The sequence below is a fragment of the Cajanus cajan genome, chromosome 3 (genome assembly GCF_000230855.2).
Source record: "Cajanus cajan strain Asha chromosome 3, NIPB_CcT2T_4, whole genome shotgun sequence".
NCBI classification, from domain to species: Eukaryota; Viridiplantae; Streptophyta; class Magnoliopsida; order Fabales; family Fabaceae; genus Cajanus; species Cajanus cajan.
The window spans coordinates 54374327-54394039 of record NC_138519.1 but is presented as its reverse complement, the minus strand read 5'-3'; the positions used below and the strand labels follow the sequence as shown (position 1 = coordinate 54394039).

Here is a 19713-nt window from a genome sequence, read left to right as displayed (position 1 = left end):
TGAATATTAAATAAACCTCTCGTTCAAACGCCGAGTAGAACAATGCAGAAATTTTCTCCAAGTTAAAAATTGAATATCAAATGAACTACTCGTCCAAAAACCGAGTTAAAATGAATATTACATAAACCTCTCGTTCAAACGCCGAGTAGAACAATGCAGAAATTTTCTCCAAGTTAAAAATTGAATATCAAATGAACTACTCGTCCAAAAACCGAGTTAAAATGAATATTAAATAAACCTCTCGTTCAAACGCCGAGTAGAACAATACAGAAATTTTATCCAAGTTAAAAATTGAATATCAAATGAACTACTCGTCCAAAAAACCGAGTCAAAATGAATATTAAATAAACCTCTCGTTCAAACGCCGAGTAGAACGATACAGAAATTTTCTCCAAGTTAAAAATTGAATATCAAATGAACTACTCGTCCAAAAACCGAGTTAAAATGAATGTTAAATAAGCCTCTCGTTCAAACGCCGAGTAGAACAATGCAGAAATTTTCTCCAAGTTAAAAATTGAATATCAAATGAACTACTCGTCCAAAAACCGAGTCAAAATGAATATTAAATAAACCTCTCGTTCAAACGCCGAGTAGAACGATACAGAAATTTTCTCCAAGTTAAAAATTGAATATCAAATCAACTACTCATCCAAATACCGAGTTAGAATGCCAAATACCGACTGCGAAAGTGATACGTGAATGAGATTTTTTCTAACTTCAAAATCAATGGATCAGTCGGCGAATTCCGACTACGGAGATGATAAATGAATGAAATTTTTCCTAAGTTTTCCAACTTCGAAACCAACGAATCAATCGGCCAAATACCGATTGCGAAAGTGAAATAAATGAGATTTTTTCTAACTTCTAAATTCAACGGATCAGTCGGCGAATTCCGACTGCGGAGATGATAAATGAATGAAATTTTTCCTAAGTTTTCCAACTTCAAAACCAACGAATCAATCGGCCAAATACCGATTGCGAAAGTGAAATAAATGAGATTTTTTCTAACTTATAAATTCAAAATCAATGACGAGTTCTTTCAATCGAGTTATTTACGAGTTCTTCGAGTTATTTATACTCACCAAGTCGGGATTTAACCGATCAGTGACGAGTTTGTTCAATCGAGTTATTTATACTCGCCCAGCCGGACTTTTGCCGACAATCACGAGTTTTTTCCATCGAGTTATTTATACTCGCCCAGCCGGACTTTTGCCGACAATCACGAGTTCTTCGAGTTATTTATACTCGCCAAGTCGGAATTTTGCCGACAATCACGAGTTTTTTCAATCGAGTTATTTATACTCGCCCAGCCGGACTTTTGCCGACAATCACGAGTTTTTTCAATCGAGTTATTTATACTCGCCAAGTCGGAATTTTGCCGACAATCACGAGTTTTTTCGATCGAGTTATTTATACTCGCCCAGCCGGACTTTTGCCGACAATCACGAGTTTTTTCAATCGAGTTATTTATACTCGCCCAGCCGGACTTTTGCCGACAATCACGAGTTTTTTCAATCGAGTTATTTATACTCGCCCAGCCGGACTTTTGCCGACAATCACGAGTTTTTTCAATCGAGTTATTTATACTCGCCCAGCCGGACTTTTGCCGATAATCACGAGTTCTTCGAGTTATTTATACTCGCCAAGTCAGAATTTAACCGACAATCACGAGTTCTTCGAGTTATTTATGCTCGCCAAGTCGGAATTTAACCGACAATCACGAGTTCTTATCCATGTAAAGAGAAAAAGGTCATGAAAGGGAAACAGTCAGATGACATTTATTAGAATTGGGGAGGGTGGTGCCTCATTAAAAACCTTCTCAGCAAAAACCCCTCATATTTTTACGGGAAAAAATACTGAGTTAGGAAAAGAGTGCACCTAATACAAAAGGGGAGAAAAGTCTAGCTATAATAGAAGCGTAGGTTTGTAGCATTCCACGTTCTCGGTATCCTGCCTCCATCCAAGGTTCTAAGTCGGTAGGCCCCTTTGCCGACCACATCATCAATCTTGTAAGGGCCAACCCATTTAGGCGATAGTTTGTTCTTCATCTGTGTAAGTTGAGCGCGCCTCAAAACTAGGTCGCCTACGACAAAATCTCTTGGGTTTACCTTTGTGTTGTACTTGAAGGTTGCTCTTCTCTGCGCCGCTACTTGATTTATTCTTGCTCTTTCTCTTGTTTCTTCGATCAAGTCTAAATCAATTCATCTTCCCTGGTCAGATTCTTCTTCAGAAAAAGCGATAGTGCGTACTGAAGGCTCTGCAATTTCAATCGGGATCATGGCGTCGGTTCCGTATACCAGATTGAAGGGGGTATCTTGGGTCGTTGAGTGAACAGTCGTTTGGTACGACCAAAGTACTCGGGGAAGCTCTTCCACCCATGAAGCGCCTGATTCTTGTACACGCTTCTTCAAGCCCGAGAGGATTACCTTGTTGGCCGACTCGGCCTGGCCGTTAGACTGTGGGTGTTCAACGGACGTGAATGCCATTCGGATTCCGACCTCTTTACAAAAATCACGGACTCTCGCGCTTGCAAACTGTGTCCCGTTATCGGAAACGAGCATCTGAGGGACTCCATATCTGCACACCACATTCTTCCAAAGAAATGCTCTGACCTTTTCTGCTGAGATGGTTGCAACCGGTTCCGCCTCGATCCATTTGCTAAAGTAGTCTACTATTACTATCAAAAATTTCAGTTGCCTCACAGCGATCGGAAATGGACCGAGAATGTCAATCCCCCATTTGTGGAAAGGCCAAGGAGACAAGATCGAATGTAGTCGCTCAGCCGGGGAATGGTGCAGGGTAGCGTGTCTTTGGCATCCATCACATTTCTGGACCCAATTGACGCAGTCGTTCCTCAAAGATGGCCAGAAGTAACCTGCGCGGGCAACCTTGTACACTAGAGCTCGGCCTCCGATATGACTGTCGCACATACCACTATGTACCTCGTCCATCACCCTCTACGCTTGCGACGTGGTCAAACACCTCAGGAGAGGAGAGCTAAAGCCCCTTCGGTACAGCCTTTCGTTGATGACAACGAACCTGGCCGACTCTCTTTGCACTAACGATGCCTCCTTTTTGTCTTCCGGTGTTCCTCCCGAGTCAAATATGCAATGTATGGTGCCATCCAAGAATTTAGCTCTTCCTGGATGAATAGGATATTTCCTTGCGCCTCGTTTATACTCGGTCGTGACAGCGTTTCTTGGATGACTGACCGAGTAGCTCCTGGTTTCTTTGTGCTTGCAAGCTTGGAGAGCAGGTCGGCCCTGGAGTTTTGCTCTCGTGGTACATGGTTAAGTGTGAATTCTTGGAAATTTTCCGAAAGGTGCTTAACCTTCTCCAGGTACTTGGCCAGTTGAGGGTCCTTTGCTTGGAAGGTGTCGGCTACCTGTCCCGTGATTAATTGGGAGTCACTTCGTGCTGATAAGCTTGTCGCCCCAATTTCCTTCGCCAATGTCATTCCGGCCAACAATGCTTCATACTCGGCCTGGTTATTGCTTGCCCGGAACTCAAATCGCAATGACTGTTCCAACAAAATTCCTCCCGGTCCTTCCAAGACAATCCCCGCTCCACTTCCTCCAAGGTTCGAGGCTCCATCTACCGACAGGATCCACTGTGTTTCTTCAGTTCGAACTTCCCCCACTGGTGAGGTTAGTTCCATCACGAAGTCAGCCAGCGCTTGAGCTTTGATTGCTCCTCTCGGTTCGTACTTGATGGAATGCTCCGACAACTCCACCGACCACTTCATCATCCTTCCTGCCAGGTCGGGCTTCTGCAGTATTTGCCTAATCGGGTGATCTGTTCGGACTACCACCTCGTAACTCTGGAAGTAATGTCTCAGCTTGCGTGCTGTAACCAGTATCGCGAGGGCTAGCTTCTCAATCTTTTGGTAACGAATCTCCGTGCCTTGCAACACCCTGCTAATAAAATAAATAGGCAATTGAGAACTACCTCTTTCTTGTACTAAGACTGCACTGATGGCGCTATCGGATGCCGACAAATACATCAGTAAAGGGAGATCGGCTTGCGGTTTGGAGAGTACTGGTGGCGAGGTGAGAGACTGTTTGAGTTCACCGAACGCTTTTTCACATTCATCTGTCCATGCAAAGCGGTTGTTCTTCCTCAAGCACTGGAACAAAGGCAGCGATTTATCCGCCGCCTTGGAGAGGAACCGAGAGAGGGAAGCCATCCTTCCTGTCAACTGCTGGACCTCTTTTACCGTCGCCGGACTTCTCATATTTATGATCGCGGAGCACTTCTCGGGATTTGCCTCAATACCACGATGGGTCAGCAGGAAACCGAGGAACTTTCCTGCTTGGACGCCAAAGGAGCACTTCGCGGGATTCAACTTGAGTCGATAACGCGCCAAAGTGTCGAAGCACTCTTGCAAGTCGGCGGAATGCCGAGAGAAGCTGTCCGACTTTACCACCATATCGTCCACGTATGCCTCAACGTTCCTTCCAAGCTGCTTTTCCAGGACTTTGTCCATGAGTCGCTGGTATGTTGCTCCCGCGTTCTTCAAACCAAAAGGCATGACCCTGTAACAACAAGTAGCCTGATCGGCTATGAAGGCCGTTTTGTCCTCATCAGCTGGGTGCATTCAGATTTGGTTGTAACCGGAATAGGCGTCCATGAAACTTAACAACTCGTACCCCGAGGCGCCGTCGACCAGGCAGTCTATGTTGGGGAGTGGGTATGAGTCTTTCGGGCAAGCTTTGTTTAGGTCAGTGAAGTCTGTACACATCCTCCAACTTCCATTACTCTTTCGTACCATCACTACGTTCGCCAGCCACGTCGGGTATTGGATTTCCCGAATATGACCAGCTGCCATCAATTTCCTCGTCTCCTCCACTATGGCCTTCCTTTTGTCTTCTCCAAACTTTCACCTTTTCTGGATCACGGGCTTCGCCTTGGGGTCGACCATGAGGTGGTGACATAAGAAATCAGGATCAATGCCCGGCATATCCCCGGCACTCCACGCGAAAGCCGATATGTTGCTCTTTAGCACAGTGACTAGACCTTCCTCGTCTTCCTTGTTTAGAGATACACCAATCTTGACGATTTTCCCCTCGGCCAGGGTAACCTCCTTTACATCCTCCGCTGGGGCTGGTCGGGTATCGAAATGATTCATTCTCGGATCCAACTCTATTGACTGAACACCCCGATCAACCTGTGTCACATATAGGTGTCGCCTCGCCCTCAAAATGTCTTCGTAGCATTTCCTCGCTACGTCTTGATCGACGCAGACGACGCCCACCTTTCCGCTGGGCAAAGGGTACTTCAGCTTCAAATGAGGCGTGGAGACGACCGCTCCCAACTTATTTAGTGTTGGTCTACCGACTAGTATGTTGTAGGATGATTGAGCGTTTACCACCAGGTATCGGATAGTGACAGTTTTCATATTGTCTCCCTGGCCGAACGTTGTCTCCAAGTCGACGTATCCCCTGGCTATTACCTGATCACCTGCAAAACCAACCAACGTACCTGCGTACGGCATGAGACGATCAGTCGGAATCTTCATCCCGACGAAAGCTTCCCAAAACATTATATCCGCCGAACTGCCTTGGTCCACTAATACTCGTTTCACGTCGTACCCCATGACGATTGCCGAGACGACTATGGGGTCATCCTCGTGGGGAGATACACCCTCAAAGTCGGCGTCCGAGAACGTGATGGCTGATCGGGATGGTCTCGGCAACCCGGAGACCGACAACACTGACCGAGAGTATCTCTTCCTTGCTGAAGAAGTCGAGCCTCCACCAGCAAATCCCCCTGCTATGGTGTTGAAGTCTCCATGGATGGCTTGCTGGTGAGCCTCCTTAGATTTTTGCGGGGGATCTCTCGGGGGAGACCTCCCCTCTCGTCTTCCCCTCCTATTGTCTTCTCCCTCCTGCCTATGTCGCCTGTCGGACGAGCTCTCACCCTTCTTTCCTGCAATAAACTCTTTCAACCGACCCTCCTTGATAAGGCGCTCAATTTGCCTCCCGAGAACGAAACAATTCTCCGTCTTGTGTCCATGAGCCCGATGAAACTCACACCAGTCGGTTTTGTAAGGCCCCAACTGCCGGTCAGTTGCCTATGGGAAATCAAATAATGACGCACTATTTACGTCATGTAGAATGTGTCGCCTGGGAACATTAAGTGGCGTAAACTTCTCCTCCTCTTTGCTTCGTGACCATTCGGCCCTTGGGCGACTGACATGATCGGACTGCCGATAGTTACCCTCCTTTGTGTTGTAGCGATCGCTTCGCTTATTCCAGTCCGACCGCGGTCGGAGATGCTTGTTACTCTCCTTATTACTGCCCCCTGCCTCTCGGTTCTCGGCTGCCCTCTTTATGATCTGGTTTTCTTCCGTCTTGATGTGGCTTAAGGCGAAAGCCCTTACCTCCGACATTGTTTGACAGTTAGCTCTTTCGAGCGCAATGTCGAACGCTCCGGACCGCAAACCCTTCTGGAAGGCGATGACCGCCATTCTCTCATCCAACGATGCTATCTTTAGAGCCACCTCATTGAATCTCTGCAGAAAATCCTTCAATGACTCCTCCCGTTGCTGCTTAAGATCAAATAAATCCGACGTGATCGGTGGCTTCTTCTTATTAGCAGCGAATTGAGCCATAAACAGCCGACTGAAAACGTCAAAGTCGGTGATGGATCGGTCGGGGAGGCCACTAAACCAATCAAGCGCCGCCTTTTTGAGCGTACCCATGAACAGTTTGCAACGGACTTCCATGCTCCCTCCGCAAATCAGCATCTAAGCTCGGAAATCTGTTAGATGTTGACTGGGATCCTGTGATCCATCAAAAGGTTCGACCTGCGGTATTCGATGATCCCTAGGGATGGCCTCAGCCTCTATGGCCTCCGAGAAAGGCCGAAAATCCCTTGGGACTTCCTGCATGACATCCTCCTCCAACGTTCTGGTGTTGGCTTCTATCCTGGCCTGTAACTCATCCGCTCGCCTCCTGATCTCCTCGTTTTCGCGCTGAATGGCCTCCTCTCTCTCCCTGGATCGTGCAGTATCCTCCCGTAGGCCATTGATCATGGCCATCATCTCCTCCATGGTAGGGGGTTGTGAGTTGTTGTTGTTGCCGCCTCTCGCCATGGTAAAGTGTAGGTCTTTCTATATGACTTGGGGCGTAGGAAGAGTTTCACCGTAGCCCCACGGTGGGCGCCAAAATGTTCCGGCCAAGGGATGGACTAGGGTTTCTGCCTAGGTCAAGCCTCAAAGCCAGAGCATTCAAAAGTGTAATCTGGCGTCTTAGCTCTAGGGTTTTAGGTTTTATACTTTTCTGTTCATGGGCTTCGTGGGCCCCGAGATTATCGGGATTCTCCTTAACCGTTCTTGCCATGCGTCCACTCGGTGATTGGGAGTTAGTCTAGTCGGGTTATGGCCGACTAGTCCTGCTCCTAGGGTCCTCTTGGGAAAGCCCCGAGTACCCCCTTGGGGGCGAGTAGACATGTGTTAGGACCGAGTCGGCTTGTTTCCCAAGATCCAATCGGGCCATAACCGATTGGCCCCTTTATAGGCGAGTAGAGTCGGGCTAGGAGTGAGTTGGCTCGCATAGAGAGGCCAGCTCGGTTGTGGGCCGAGAGGCTTCCAGTCCAAAAGAGATCACGTCGGGCCTTTACCTGGACGGCGCGCTTGGGTCGTTCCGAAACTAGACCAACGGTACAATTATAATAACAAATTTAAACTTTATAAAATTTCTTCAAGATTCGATAGAAAGTGCAACACTTAAATTTCGGGCAAAATTTACCGTGTACCTTCTAAGTAAGTGGTTTATTGGAATTATGATGATTTTTGTTTTTTACAATGTGATCAATGAGTGAACTAATCAAATACAACATATAATCAAGTGTTTTTAAAGTTATTGTAAACAGTTTGGGGACTTATTTGGCATTTTTTTGTTTACCGAAAGGAAATAGTATCAATGAAATGTTTCCTTTCTTTGGACATTGCTTTTTTCTTGATTTCTTAAATCCTTTCCTTGATTTTGTGCTGAATTTTTAAATGCAAATTTGATATTGTACCCCTTTTGTGTGGTTTTCACGTTCGTAACCAATTCCATATCTTATTTTCGTAGTTCTACATCTTCCTACTCGATTTTTGAGTTTTCACTTTTAAATTGTTTTCGATCCTTATCTTTGTGTATTATATGATATTCACTTTGAAGGTGTTGGTCGAAGATTTTACATGGTGATTTAGGGTTTGTGTCGGTGAACAATATGGAGCATCGTTCAGTGGGTGGTGCGATTTACCTTTTAGGCCATATACTTTGAAATAAATCCTTTTAATCCTTATATTTTTTTTTTCAGTTCTTTTTAGTCCTTACAATTTAAAATATATTCTTTTAGTTCTTATTCTCAGTTTCGTAAACTTTTTAATCTTTATTGTTAATTATTTAAACAAAAAATATGTGGATAAATTATGAACGTTAAACTAAAGTGAACGAAGAATTTCTTAATTATTATTAACTAACTTTTATCTGTGATCTTTAATTGATTATAAAAAATATTATTTGTCAACTTATTTTTGTCGCGCTGTAATTGATATATTGCAAAGTTTTTCAAGGGATAATAAACAATAAATAGCAATATTTGAAAGGATATTTATAATTTTAATATTTATTTTCAACTTGTTTAACAAATATTCTAATATTTTAATAAAAAAAATATAATAAATTATAGTGAATGAGAAAAATTGTTTGATTGTAATATATTTTTACAATTCATATCTCTAATATATTTAAAACTTTTTTTAAAAAAATAAATTATGAACATTAAACTATAGTTAAAAATGTCTTAATTACTATATTTATAGATAACACAACCATTACAATTTATTAGATATTTAAATAATTTATTTAATATTTATAAATTATAAATATTTTCAAGTAAATCAAACATTAATAGAATTCTATTGTCCATGCATTGCATGGTCTACCCACTAGTTCAGTTACAATTTGGATATCAAAATAAATACCCATTTGCCTGAGTTATAAAATTCACTTGGGCCTCGAGGATTTGAGAATTCCCAACTCATCTGGATTGCAAACTCACAAGAATCATTGGATCCTGTCATGTTACCATGAAGTAACCCCATAAAGATAATGGGACTTTGAAATTTCAGTTTTTCAATTGGTGGCTTCAGAGTCATTTTGGTCATCTTCATCATCTGACAAAGCAGAATCATCGGCTCTGTTTACAAAATTTTCTGGCCGCTCTTGATCAATCAACTGTTCCCTAACTATCAAATTTGGTCGTATAAGCTCGAACTTGTGTTCAGGGGTGTGCTGCTGATTAAATCGACCAGGACGCTTTGGGGGATTCTTATAGCAATCATTGCAGATATCAAAACCAATCTCCTCCTTGCAGTCAAGGCATCTATATCTATCCCCCATTATTGGATACATCTGCCAAGACAAGCCACAAACATGAATACACTGTAGAAAACTAAGCATGATAAATGCTGCAACTTTGACCAATATTAAAAACTAGAAAGAAAACAAAAGTAAATGTGATTATTGGTGGGTCTGGGTCCATCTCTTTTTGAGGAAATATGCACTCTTTTTTTTTTCAAAAGAAGGGCAATGGGAGACTAAGGAACTTGAAGGAAGTTAATTAAAAAAAATATCCATGTAACCAACCTTGTCTAGTGGGATAAGGCATTTTCATTGTAATAATTTTTTTAATCTTTTTAAGAAAAATTTTGGGAAAAGATATAATTATTTCTCTAGATTTAAGCAACAAACCAAACATTTGTGAAAATCAATATTAGCACCTAGTCCTCCCCTTTGCTAAAAGCTAATATGGACAGCAGAGAAATGAAAAAACACTAATAATATGTTGTTGGGGGGCGGGGGGATCAGGCTTTAAAAACAATGCGACTTTCAAGTGAAAACATTAAATAAACCTGAAAAAAATTAAAATATTTAAATCCATTTTGAGATAAATATCTCTAAAAACATTGTTTATATGTGTCTGTTCCTCTCAAACCATGCTGAATATAAGTATTGTAACTTACAAGTATAGGTTCAAACCATAAGGTTACAGCCACAACAGGATATGTATAACTCCCTTTCTGGACATCGGATCATAGGACCAAATATGGATAATAAGTCAAACATAGCAGTAAACAAAGACAAGCAGCCACACAAAATGATCATCACCTATCTGAGTTAATGAAACACTGATTTTAACATTTAAGCACAGTCATTTGCACCCTCCCCAACCCTGACTAGACAGAAAAAGAAAACAGAAAAAGTAACGAAAATACAAGCTGTGATGAAGACAAAAGGCTTTACCCCACAAAAATCACAACCAACTCCAATATGAATTTTCAATCTGGAGTCAGACCGCCATGCCATCTTTTCTTGTTGATTATTATGCAATGAACCTGAAAGCAGACATTACACAGTAACTAGGGCTAGAAGAAACACCAAAAAAACAGAAAAAATGTATCAAAGAAACCTCAAACTACATATTACAAGCCCACTGTTAAATAATTTTCTGTTGGTGACAAGATCTTTATTTTAGGAGATTTATTCCAGATTTCCAGCATTAAACAAAATCACCTTGTCACAGCATATTTGTGACACCTAACAATACATAGTATATGCTTTTTATTTCATTCCTAGGTTTATGTAAGAGATGATGACTAGTGAATTGTGAACATATGTTTTGGTCATGCCCAAGCTGAGGTGTCATAAAGTTTGTTAGAATATGCCTTTTGTTATTAGGCAATTGTAACCAACTTGGTACTTGGGTATTATTAGAGCCTGGTGGCCAATGAAATCATTACTATATCATTCAGTAAAAATCTATCTTCTTCTATGATTATTCTCTAGACACAAATATTTCTACTCCTTACAACAGAGGCCATTATGACATTGGAATTCCTGTTCTGAGCTATTATTCTTGGTAAAATTCCTGAATATCCAAATAGAATCCAATTGGTATCAAAGACCTGGGTAGTTCATCGGCAATGGCTGTTTTGACTCAAAGTCAGGTTACGATGACTGAGCTCGAGAAGAAATAAGAAGAGTTTAAAGCTTGACTAGAGCAAATCAAGACAAATATGGCTTGTTTAGATCAGCTGGATGCAGGTATGGAAGAAGAGCTTATTACGGGCTTGAGCCACCTAGAAAAACAACGATAATTTCTCCGCTAGTAGTAACGGCGGTCCCTGCAACACCAACTCTACTCGCATCTCAGGTGGATTTTCCTAGGTTTGATGGTAAGAATATGAAAGAATGGTTGTATAAATGCACACCTAATTCTTTTCTTTGGATGGCTTAGCTAATTAGGAGTAAGAGGATTTCATGCAAAACAAGGGTGTAGAACCCTTTGATCTTGTTTATTCTAGAAAGAAAAAACCTTAAAGAATAGAGCCAAATGATCCTCAAGAGTGCCATGAATCCACTGAACCATCAGGTAACAATTTTTCTAATTCTGTCCAACCTGTTCAAACTATAGTTGAATTTGTCAAGTATGTAGACTTCAAAAGTCTCTCCATGGATTGAAACAGGCACCTAGAGCTTGATTTGAGAAATTTCCCCAGTTCGTTAAGAAGCAAAGATTTGTTCAGTGCCAAAGTGACCATACAATGTTTGTAAAAGATTCTTCTGTAGGAGAAATGATTGTTTCAATTGTTTATGTTGATGACATTGTGATTACTAGAGTTGATTTTAATGAAATAAATAAGTTGAAAGATTCTCTTGCAACTGAGTTTGAGATTAAAGACCTTGAATCCTTAAAATATTTTTTGGGAATGGAGGTAGCAAGATCAAAGAAAGGAATTGTTGTGTCACAAAGAAAGTATATTTTAGATCTTCTTAAAGAAACTGTGATGATGGGTTGCAGGCCAGCTGAAACTCCTATAGATCCTAAAAAAAACATGGAAGTGAAGAGAAAGGTGATCTAGTTAATACAACTTGATACCAAAGATTAGTGGGAAGATTGATTTATCTATCTCATACTTGACCAGACATAGCCTTTGCAGTAAGTTTAGTGAGTTAATTCATGCACTCAATACATGAAGAACACCTTGAGGCATTTTATAGGATCTTGAGGGATTTAAAAAGTGCTTCAGGAAGAGGGCTATTTTTTAAGAAAACTGGGCAGCAAGGAATAGAAGTGTTCACTGATGTGCACTGCGCTGGACCCCTTACAGATCGAAAGTCAACATCTGGCTATTGTACATTTGTTTGAGGAAATTTGATTACTTGGAGAAGCAAAACACAAAATGTTGTGGCTAGAAGTAGTGCATAGGCTGAATATAGGGCAATGGCACAAGGAGTTTGTGAAATTTTATGGCTTAAAGGAATTCTAGAAGAGTTGCAACTTCCTATGACTCTACCCATGAATTTGTATTGTGACAACAAGGCTACAATTAGTAATTCAATCCAATTCAACATGATCAAACCAAGCATGTAGAAATTGACAGACATTTTATAAAAAGAGAAGGTGGATGCAGGCCACATCTGCATGCCATTTGTTCCTTCTCCATAGCAAGTGGCAAACATTCTTAAAAAAGGACTGTTTAGACCTAATTTGGAATTCTTTGTCAACAAGTTGCAAATGTTAGACATCTATGCACCAACTTGAGGGACGGGGGTGTTGGCAGCTGAATATATTTTTTATTTAATTGTAAATTTTGGCAGTTAAGATCAAAATCAGGCATACTCGGATTTGATTTAATTCTCTTTTATTGTAGGAGATTTAGTTAGACAAGATCTATATTAGATTATTCAAATCTCATTTGATTCTCCTTTATTTTCTTCTCTTTATCTTATCTTTACATTTATTTTATAATTAGGGTGATTAGGACTTCTTCTAATCATCTTTGTCTATATAATCCCTCATGTAATTCTGATCAATGTACAAAAATAAAGATCTTTTTCTTCTCTAAATTACTTGGTAACAGAGCTATCTAGATCCACTTAAAAGGGTCACTCATCAAACTCAATTCCCGCCTATCCTAGATCATTAAAAAGGGGTCACATATCATTTTTTCACGTATCAAACCCAATAGTGTTGGATATGAGGGAGTATATTAAAAAAAATCCAAGTCTCACATTTACTAGAGATAAAGCAATTAAAAAGTATATAAGTGGAGGTAACCCTTACCTTACAAGTCAATTTTGTAGGGTTGAGTTGAACTCAAATTCACTTTCCGAAACCCCCAAATATTAATTTATCCAAAACTGAATACAGAGTATTTTTTCCCTTATTTATATCACATAACTACTGTCTAACTAAATGCATGTTACACTGGTCCATGGGCACAAGTCCCTGGTTGCCTCTTATTTCTTCTATAATACACTTTCGTAATTGGGTTCCTTATCCTAACATAGACCTAAATTAGTGTACAGCTATTCACCTAAAACCCTATTAATAACCCTGCCGTGTAATCAACCATTCATAGTGAAATACTGTTGGATACTGATTTGAAATTGTTGATAATAAAGGAAAGCAAACAGGATCATGGGATTTGATCTATGGAAATCATCAGAAAATTAATTCTTATAGGGAAAAATTTCTATAAAACATTCTTTGTTGCTATAGATTTCTATTATTTTTCTTCTAGTTTTAATTCTTCTAGCTTTAACATATCAAACATGCCAAACCATTGGCATAGAAGATATTCTAGCAGAGTCTTAGAGGTAAAGATAATTAGTAGGCAAGGATACATACAAGATGTGGTCTCAAGTTCAACTTTGATTCGGTTAAGTTGCATTGCATTCCTTCGCTGTGCATATTCATCTGGAAATTGCTCCTCCAAAAAGTGATCAAGTGCCAAACAAACTTTTGGTGAACCTCTTGGATGTGGACTTTTACAAACTTGGCATTTAAGGATCACTTCAGCTATGTTGATCAAACAAGTCTCACAGCAAACTGTAGAGATTAGAAAAAAGTGTGAAATACATATATGTCAATTATGTTTTCTGCAATTGATGACCTTAATTTGTTGAAAAATTAAAAATCTTTAGTTCATCAAGTACCTACCGTGACCACAATTAAGAACAACAGGATGAAAGAGAAGCTGATTGCACATTGTACATGTAACATCTGCAATTAATATTTTCTGTTGCTGATTGTGCTCATTCTGAGGTAGTTTTTTTCCTTCATCAGGAGTCCCAACAACTTCAGGTATTCTGGTAGAAGCATGCACAGGATATACGGCTGTACATTCATCTCTTTTATGTGTTGTAGTAGACCCTGATTGCTCCATACATTCAAAGGATTCTAGGTTGCATGAGTTGGAAACTGGACTTTTAATAGTGCAGCACGGTGATCTCCCAAGGTGATCAAAAGCAACTTTTGATCCACATGTATAAGCATCAAATTGAGGAGAGAAGCAGCCCATTTTCTCTTCTTCCTCTGAAATGTGAGGTGAAATGGTCAATTTTGTTCAAACATTGCCGGTAATGCAAAATGATTGGGGCGGGGGGGGGGGGGGGAGTTGAAGCGGGAACTTGCAAGGAGAGTACAGGAAATACCAAGAATTGAGAAAGAAAAAAAAAATCTTTCAAACAGAAAACATAGAGGTTTAAGTTGTATATAACATGAGAAAAAACTTCTAAAACATAGAGCAGCAGCAACTCATCCAGGCATATACAACTTCCATAGTTCCAAAGCAATGTTGTTAATGGAAGATATTGCAAAATTGTGAAAAGCAAAAAATCTGCTAAAGCATGTAGTGGATACAATTGCGGACAAATGAAGTCTAAAACCTTAAACACTTGGCATAAAATACTATAACACTGATTCAAGTATGTCCTGGAAATTACAAGGGGCACAAGATTTTAGGTTACATGATGTTAACCAACTTCATTAGTGGGACCTTGTCCATCAATATAGTGGGGATGTTTATGGTGTTTCATAAGTAAATGTTATAGTATTAAACATATATTCAGATGTTTCATAAAGAAACTTATTGTTCTTGATGCAAATGCCAACCCAAGACCCAAGACAGTACCATACAACCTTTTAATTTCTTGTGGAAAAGACTAAAGAGTATGATCATGGTGATGCAATATATGTTTAATATCGTCTCTATTCTATAACATATATCAACATTTTAAAATACATGACCCCTAAACTTAATTATTCAGAAGCCACCATTGATAGAGAACCACTTTTGCAACATTAGACAGTTACCACACAGGAATCACCATTGCCAATGCATGCACAAGGCAACTATTGACCACAGATAAAAGTATATCTCCTAAAACAATTAACAAAATACAATAACTACAAGCATTCCACTCTAAACCTTTTAGTGAAATATGATGCAATGCTTTCCAAAATGATAACTGTATAAGAGCTTATTTGGATACAAGTTAAAAGCACTTGTAAGAACTTCTCTACTGAAAATAAAGAGTATTTTCCAATAGAGAAACTCTCAAAAGCGCTTTTAATATTGTATCCAAATAGGCTATAAAGCATGCTACAATTTGAATATGGTTGTGCATAAGCCCGTAGAAAGAGAAACATACCAAGTGTCTGGTTTTCTCTCCTCCTGTAAGCATCAGGATAGATCTTAAGAAGCAAAAAGTGAAGCATTTGACAGATAGTTGGAAAGTGATAGTACGGATGCCTACAAATTGGGCAATGGGACTCATGCAAACCACTCATTGATTTGTGGACACACCAGAAACAGGATATGTGACCACAAGCTACAAACAGGGAAGAAGAAAAAAAGAAACAAAAAAAATTAAAATCTATCAGTTTAGTAAAATAATTGTGTGCGGTTTAAAAATAAATAAGTTGATGCTGCCTTACATAGCACAATAGGCTTGTATAATAGATCCCTGCATTATAAACGTAAAGTAAAATTTAACAAGGATAATTTGATAAAGTTAATAATGTAGGTCATAAACCAACTTAAATGTGTGTAAATATGCAAGTGTAAACATTTCAAGGTTCATAAACATTTCAAGATTCAAGGAATGATTTTAGAGGGCAGCAGAAACCTATACAGGTTTATTCTGGAAAGAAAACGGGAAAGGGGCATATTGTAAACGATAGCGAACTGGACCAAGAGTGTTAGTTAAATCTATTTTTGTGTTGTAAATCCTTTAAATAAGACCTCTATTGTTTAGTTGAGGGAGTTGTTTGTAAAATTTGTATAAACCAGAAGTTTCGGTGTGAAAAGGAGAGTGCTCCTTTTGGGGGTATACTTGTATACCTTGGTTCTTGTAAGAATTTTTTTCATAATCAATACAAAAGTTATTCACTTGTTCAATCTTATTGTGTGAGTGTGCTGTTCGTTGTTAGGATTATGTTCTTCTTTTCCTTTCTCAAGAAGAGATTCCTAAACACAACTAGTGTCATAGAAGGGAAACCAAGCCATAAAACCAAATAACTCAATCGAAGATATGCATACTTAAGCTAAACGCTCAACTGCACTATCAATCCGCAACATGCAAATTCAAGTCAAATCTTAGTTTTGAAATAAAATTTTAAATGAATGAATTATTACCAAGACATGACAAAACTCAAGCTGAACTTAGTTCTTCTTCCTTTCCAATTAGTCGAAATTCTTAGCACCAACTCAACATAAACACGGGTGGGAAAAAGAAAAAAAGAAAAAAAAATGAAAATTGACTTTAACCTACATCTTAAGTTGTTTTTCACCCCTTTTTTTGAATTTCATGGAAACAACAAAAAGGCATGAAAAATATATAATTATACAGAAGGGAATCAGCCTTACAGACAAACACAGCAATCAAAGGGTTCGAAGGTTTGTTGCTGTTCGTTTTCATCTTCGAATGCGTCATTCTTCATTCTCGACAACAGAGAAAGGAAGCGTATAGTAATTGGTGTGATCCAGTCAGGATTCAATGGAATAATGTTGATCCCTAATAACTAGCAAGCAACTACTTAACTATTTATTTCATCAATATTCTATAGAAAAGATAAATATAATTTTTATTTTATATGATTAAATATATTTTTAGTGATTAAATTTTATCAATTTTTTTAATTCCTGAATAAACTTTTTTTTACTAAATTTTGGTCTTTAATTTTTTTATTTTCATTTTTAATCTTTAAACTTTTCCTTTATATAATATTTTTGTCTCTCTTTTAAAAATTTTGTTCGTAGAGAAAAATTCTTTAAAGATTAAAATCAAATAAAATTTTCTCGGGTTAAACACAGATATTGACAGAGGTTTATAGATTTAAATTAAAATTATAAATTATAATTTATTAAAAATAAATAATAACCATATACAAATTATAATCAATATAAATTATGCTATAGAGTTAATTTTAACTATTAATAATTATTTAAAATAATAATAAAATTTTAATTTAAATATAAAGATAAAGATAGTATATTATAAAAGATGGATGTGTCAGGAAGGAAAAATGGTACAAAATAGTTGAAAAAGATAAATTTTCATTAATTCTAAAAATAATGTATGAAATACATGTAGAGCTGTCAAAACGGGTAACTCGGCCCGACCCGGCCCGGCCCAGCCCACCACATGAGCCTTTGGTAGGTCAACCTAACCCGGCTCATTTATTGGTGAGCTGAAAAAAGTTGAGCCTGGCCCGGCCCACCACGGGTTGGTGGGCTAAACGGGTTGGCTCACCTAATTTGAAAAAATGTAAATTATGTAACTCACAGCCAGCCCAACAGTTCCAAGGCCAAAAACAGTAACAATTGACCCCGTTTCTACCTTTGCAGTGTTCTAGACAGCTCCAAGACCTAAAAAGTTAATCAAAATAATAATTGAATTGGGCATAAAATATTTTAAAAAATAAATGCAATAAAAATCCACCAATCTTGTCCAGTAGAATGCTTAGATGGTGGCCCAATAGCATAAGGCTTTTTTTTTTACTCCATAGGCCTTCTCACCAGTTGCAGGGTTTGGTGGCCCAATAGCATAAGTTTTTTTTTTTTTTATGGGTTGGTGGGTCAGCCCGGCTCACCACGGGTTTAACCCGGGTGAGCCGGGTTGTTAGTGAGCCGGGTTTAAAATTGGCCCACATTGAAATTTTTAAATTTTTTTTAGCCTAACCCGGCTCGAACCCGTGGTGGGCCGGGTTGGCTCACCGGGCTGAGCCCATTTTGACAGCTCTAAATACATGTATATATATATATATATATATATATATATATATATATATATATATATATATAAGGAGGATTCAAATGACACCGGTGTAACTTTTACTAAGTGTTACACCACTTAATAACTTTATAGTAAATGTGAATTTTGAAAATCTAACCATTAGATTGAAAGTTCATATCTCTTAGATCATATATATCAAATTTTATATTAATCTAAGATGATTTGATATTTCATTCTCGTAAAACAAAATTGACGTAATATATACATTTCAAAATATACTAAAATATGAACACTTTGATTACCTTCAAGTTGTTGTTCAAATTTAACAAAATTTGACATATATGATCTAAGAGATATGAACTTTCAATCTAATGGTTAGATTTTCAAAATTCACATTTAATATAAAGTTATTAAGCGGTGTAACACTTAGTAAAAGTTACACCGGTGTCGTTTGAACCCTCTTCTATATATATATATATATATATATATATATATATATATAAAAGAATACTTGAAATTTTACTTGTTGATTTAGAAATGATTTGAGGTATAATTATTAAGATCAGTTTTATAATCTTTCTTAAAAATATTTGTTTATTAAAACATTTATTAATGTGAAACTTGATATATTAATTAAGAATTGGGCGTATTATTAGTGATGGAAGCAAAATAATACAAAAACATATATATTTTTTTCTCTAATCTTTTTGTGTTTTGTGCAATCATCTATTGTATTTGTGTGTTTGGTTATTTGAGATGGTAAAAATATTTTTAACATTATTCAACTTTTTTCTAAAGTTTATTTTTCCTAAAGTTTCTTAAAAATAAGAGATTGAATTTCTATTAAAAAATACTCTCGTCAAAAAATACTATTTAAAAACACTCTTTTTAAAGAATTTTTTTTTAAAATACTCCCGTTTAATATGATTATTTTATTTTATATATAAAAAGGATAAAGTACAAAAGATAAATAAAAAGAGTATTAACTAACATTCTTTTCTTAAAAACAAAAAACTATCATTGTTTTTTTTTAATATATTTTAATTTACGTAAAATAAATAACATTAATTAAAACAAAGACTAAAATTCATATAATTTTATAATTGAAAATACAATTAATTAGTAAAAAAAAAAAAAAATTAAACAAAGTATTAAAGAAATATGTTTTAAACCTTTTCATAGATTTGGGTGGAGGAAAAAAAATATTTTTATAAATCTTTTTGTTAAGTTTAATTTTTTAAAAATTAAGGAAAATGAAAGAGAACTAAAATCATCCTTATCCGATTCATGTTCTCCTCCAACATCACGAGATTTGGAGAAAAAATAAGATAATTTAAAACATATTTTATATTTCAAAATTTTAAATTAATTATATTAACATAGATTAATTTTTAATTATTAATTTTATCACATAAATTATTTTTATATTTTTTAAAATAAATTTACATTTCCCTTCAAAAAAAAATTTACATTTTCTTATAATGCTCTTTTAAATTAATAAAAATAATAAACTATTTTATGCATTCAAGAACCCTAAAAAAAAAAAAAAGAATAATAAATCATAAGTGCAAACAAAAGTGTATTCTCACTCCTTAAATAATAAATACCAGAAAAAAGAATGAAAACTTGATAC

The 19713-nt window shown here is 37.5% G+C and overlaps 2 protein-coding genes across 3 annotated transcripts; both read right to left on the bottom strand.

Annotated features, from left to right (window-relative positions):
• Positions 1–4879: 4879 nt before the first annotated feature.
• Positions 4880–6727, bottom strand: LOC145956327 (uncharacterized). Its single transcript, XM_083071911.1, has 2 exons — positions 6197–6727; positions 4880–6073 (listed from the first exon to the last, which is right to left on the bottom strand). The coding sequence occupies exons 1-2, from the start codon at positions 6725–6727 to the stop codon at positions 4880–4882; spliced, it is 1725 nt and encodes a 574-aa protein (XP_082928037.1).
• Positions 6728–8833: 2106 nt separating this feature from the next.
• LOC109810474 (E3 ubiquitin-protein ligase PRT1) lies at positions 8834–16875 on the bottom strand. Of its 2 annotated transcripts, XM_020373946.3 has the most exons (7): positions 16712–16875; positions 15781–15809; positions 15495–15674; positions 14002–14376; positions 13690–13890; positions 10299–10390; positions 8834–9407 (listed from the first exon to the last, which is right to left on the bottom strand). In XM_020373946.3, exons 1-7 carry the CDS (start codon positions 16783–16785, stop codon positions 9129–9131), a joined length of 1230 nt encoding a protein of 409 aa, XP_020229535.1. In that variant the 5' UTR covers positions 16786–16875; the 3' UTR covers positions 8834–9128. The 2 variants fall into 2 exon arrangements, with proteins under 2 accessions (XP_020229535.1, XP_020229536.1); XM_020373947.3 differs by lacking the exon at positions 15781–15809.
• Positions 16876–19713: the final 2838 nt, after the last annotated feature.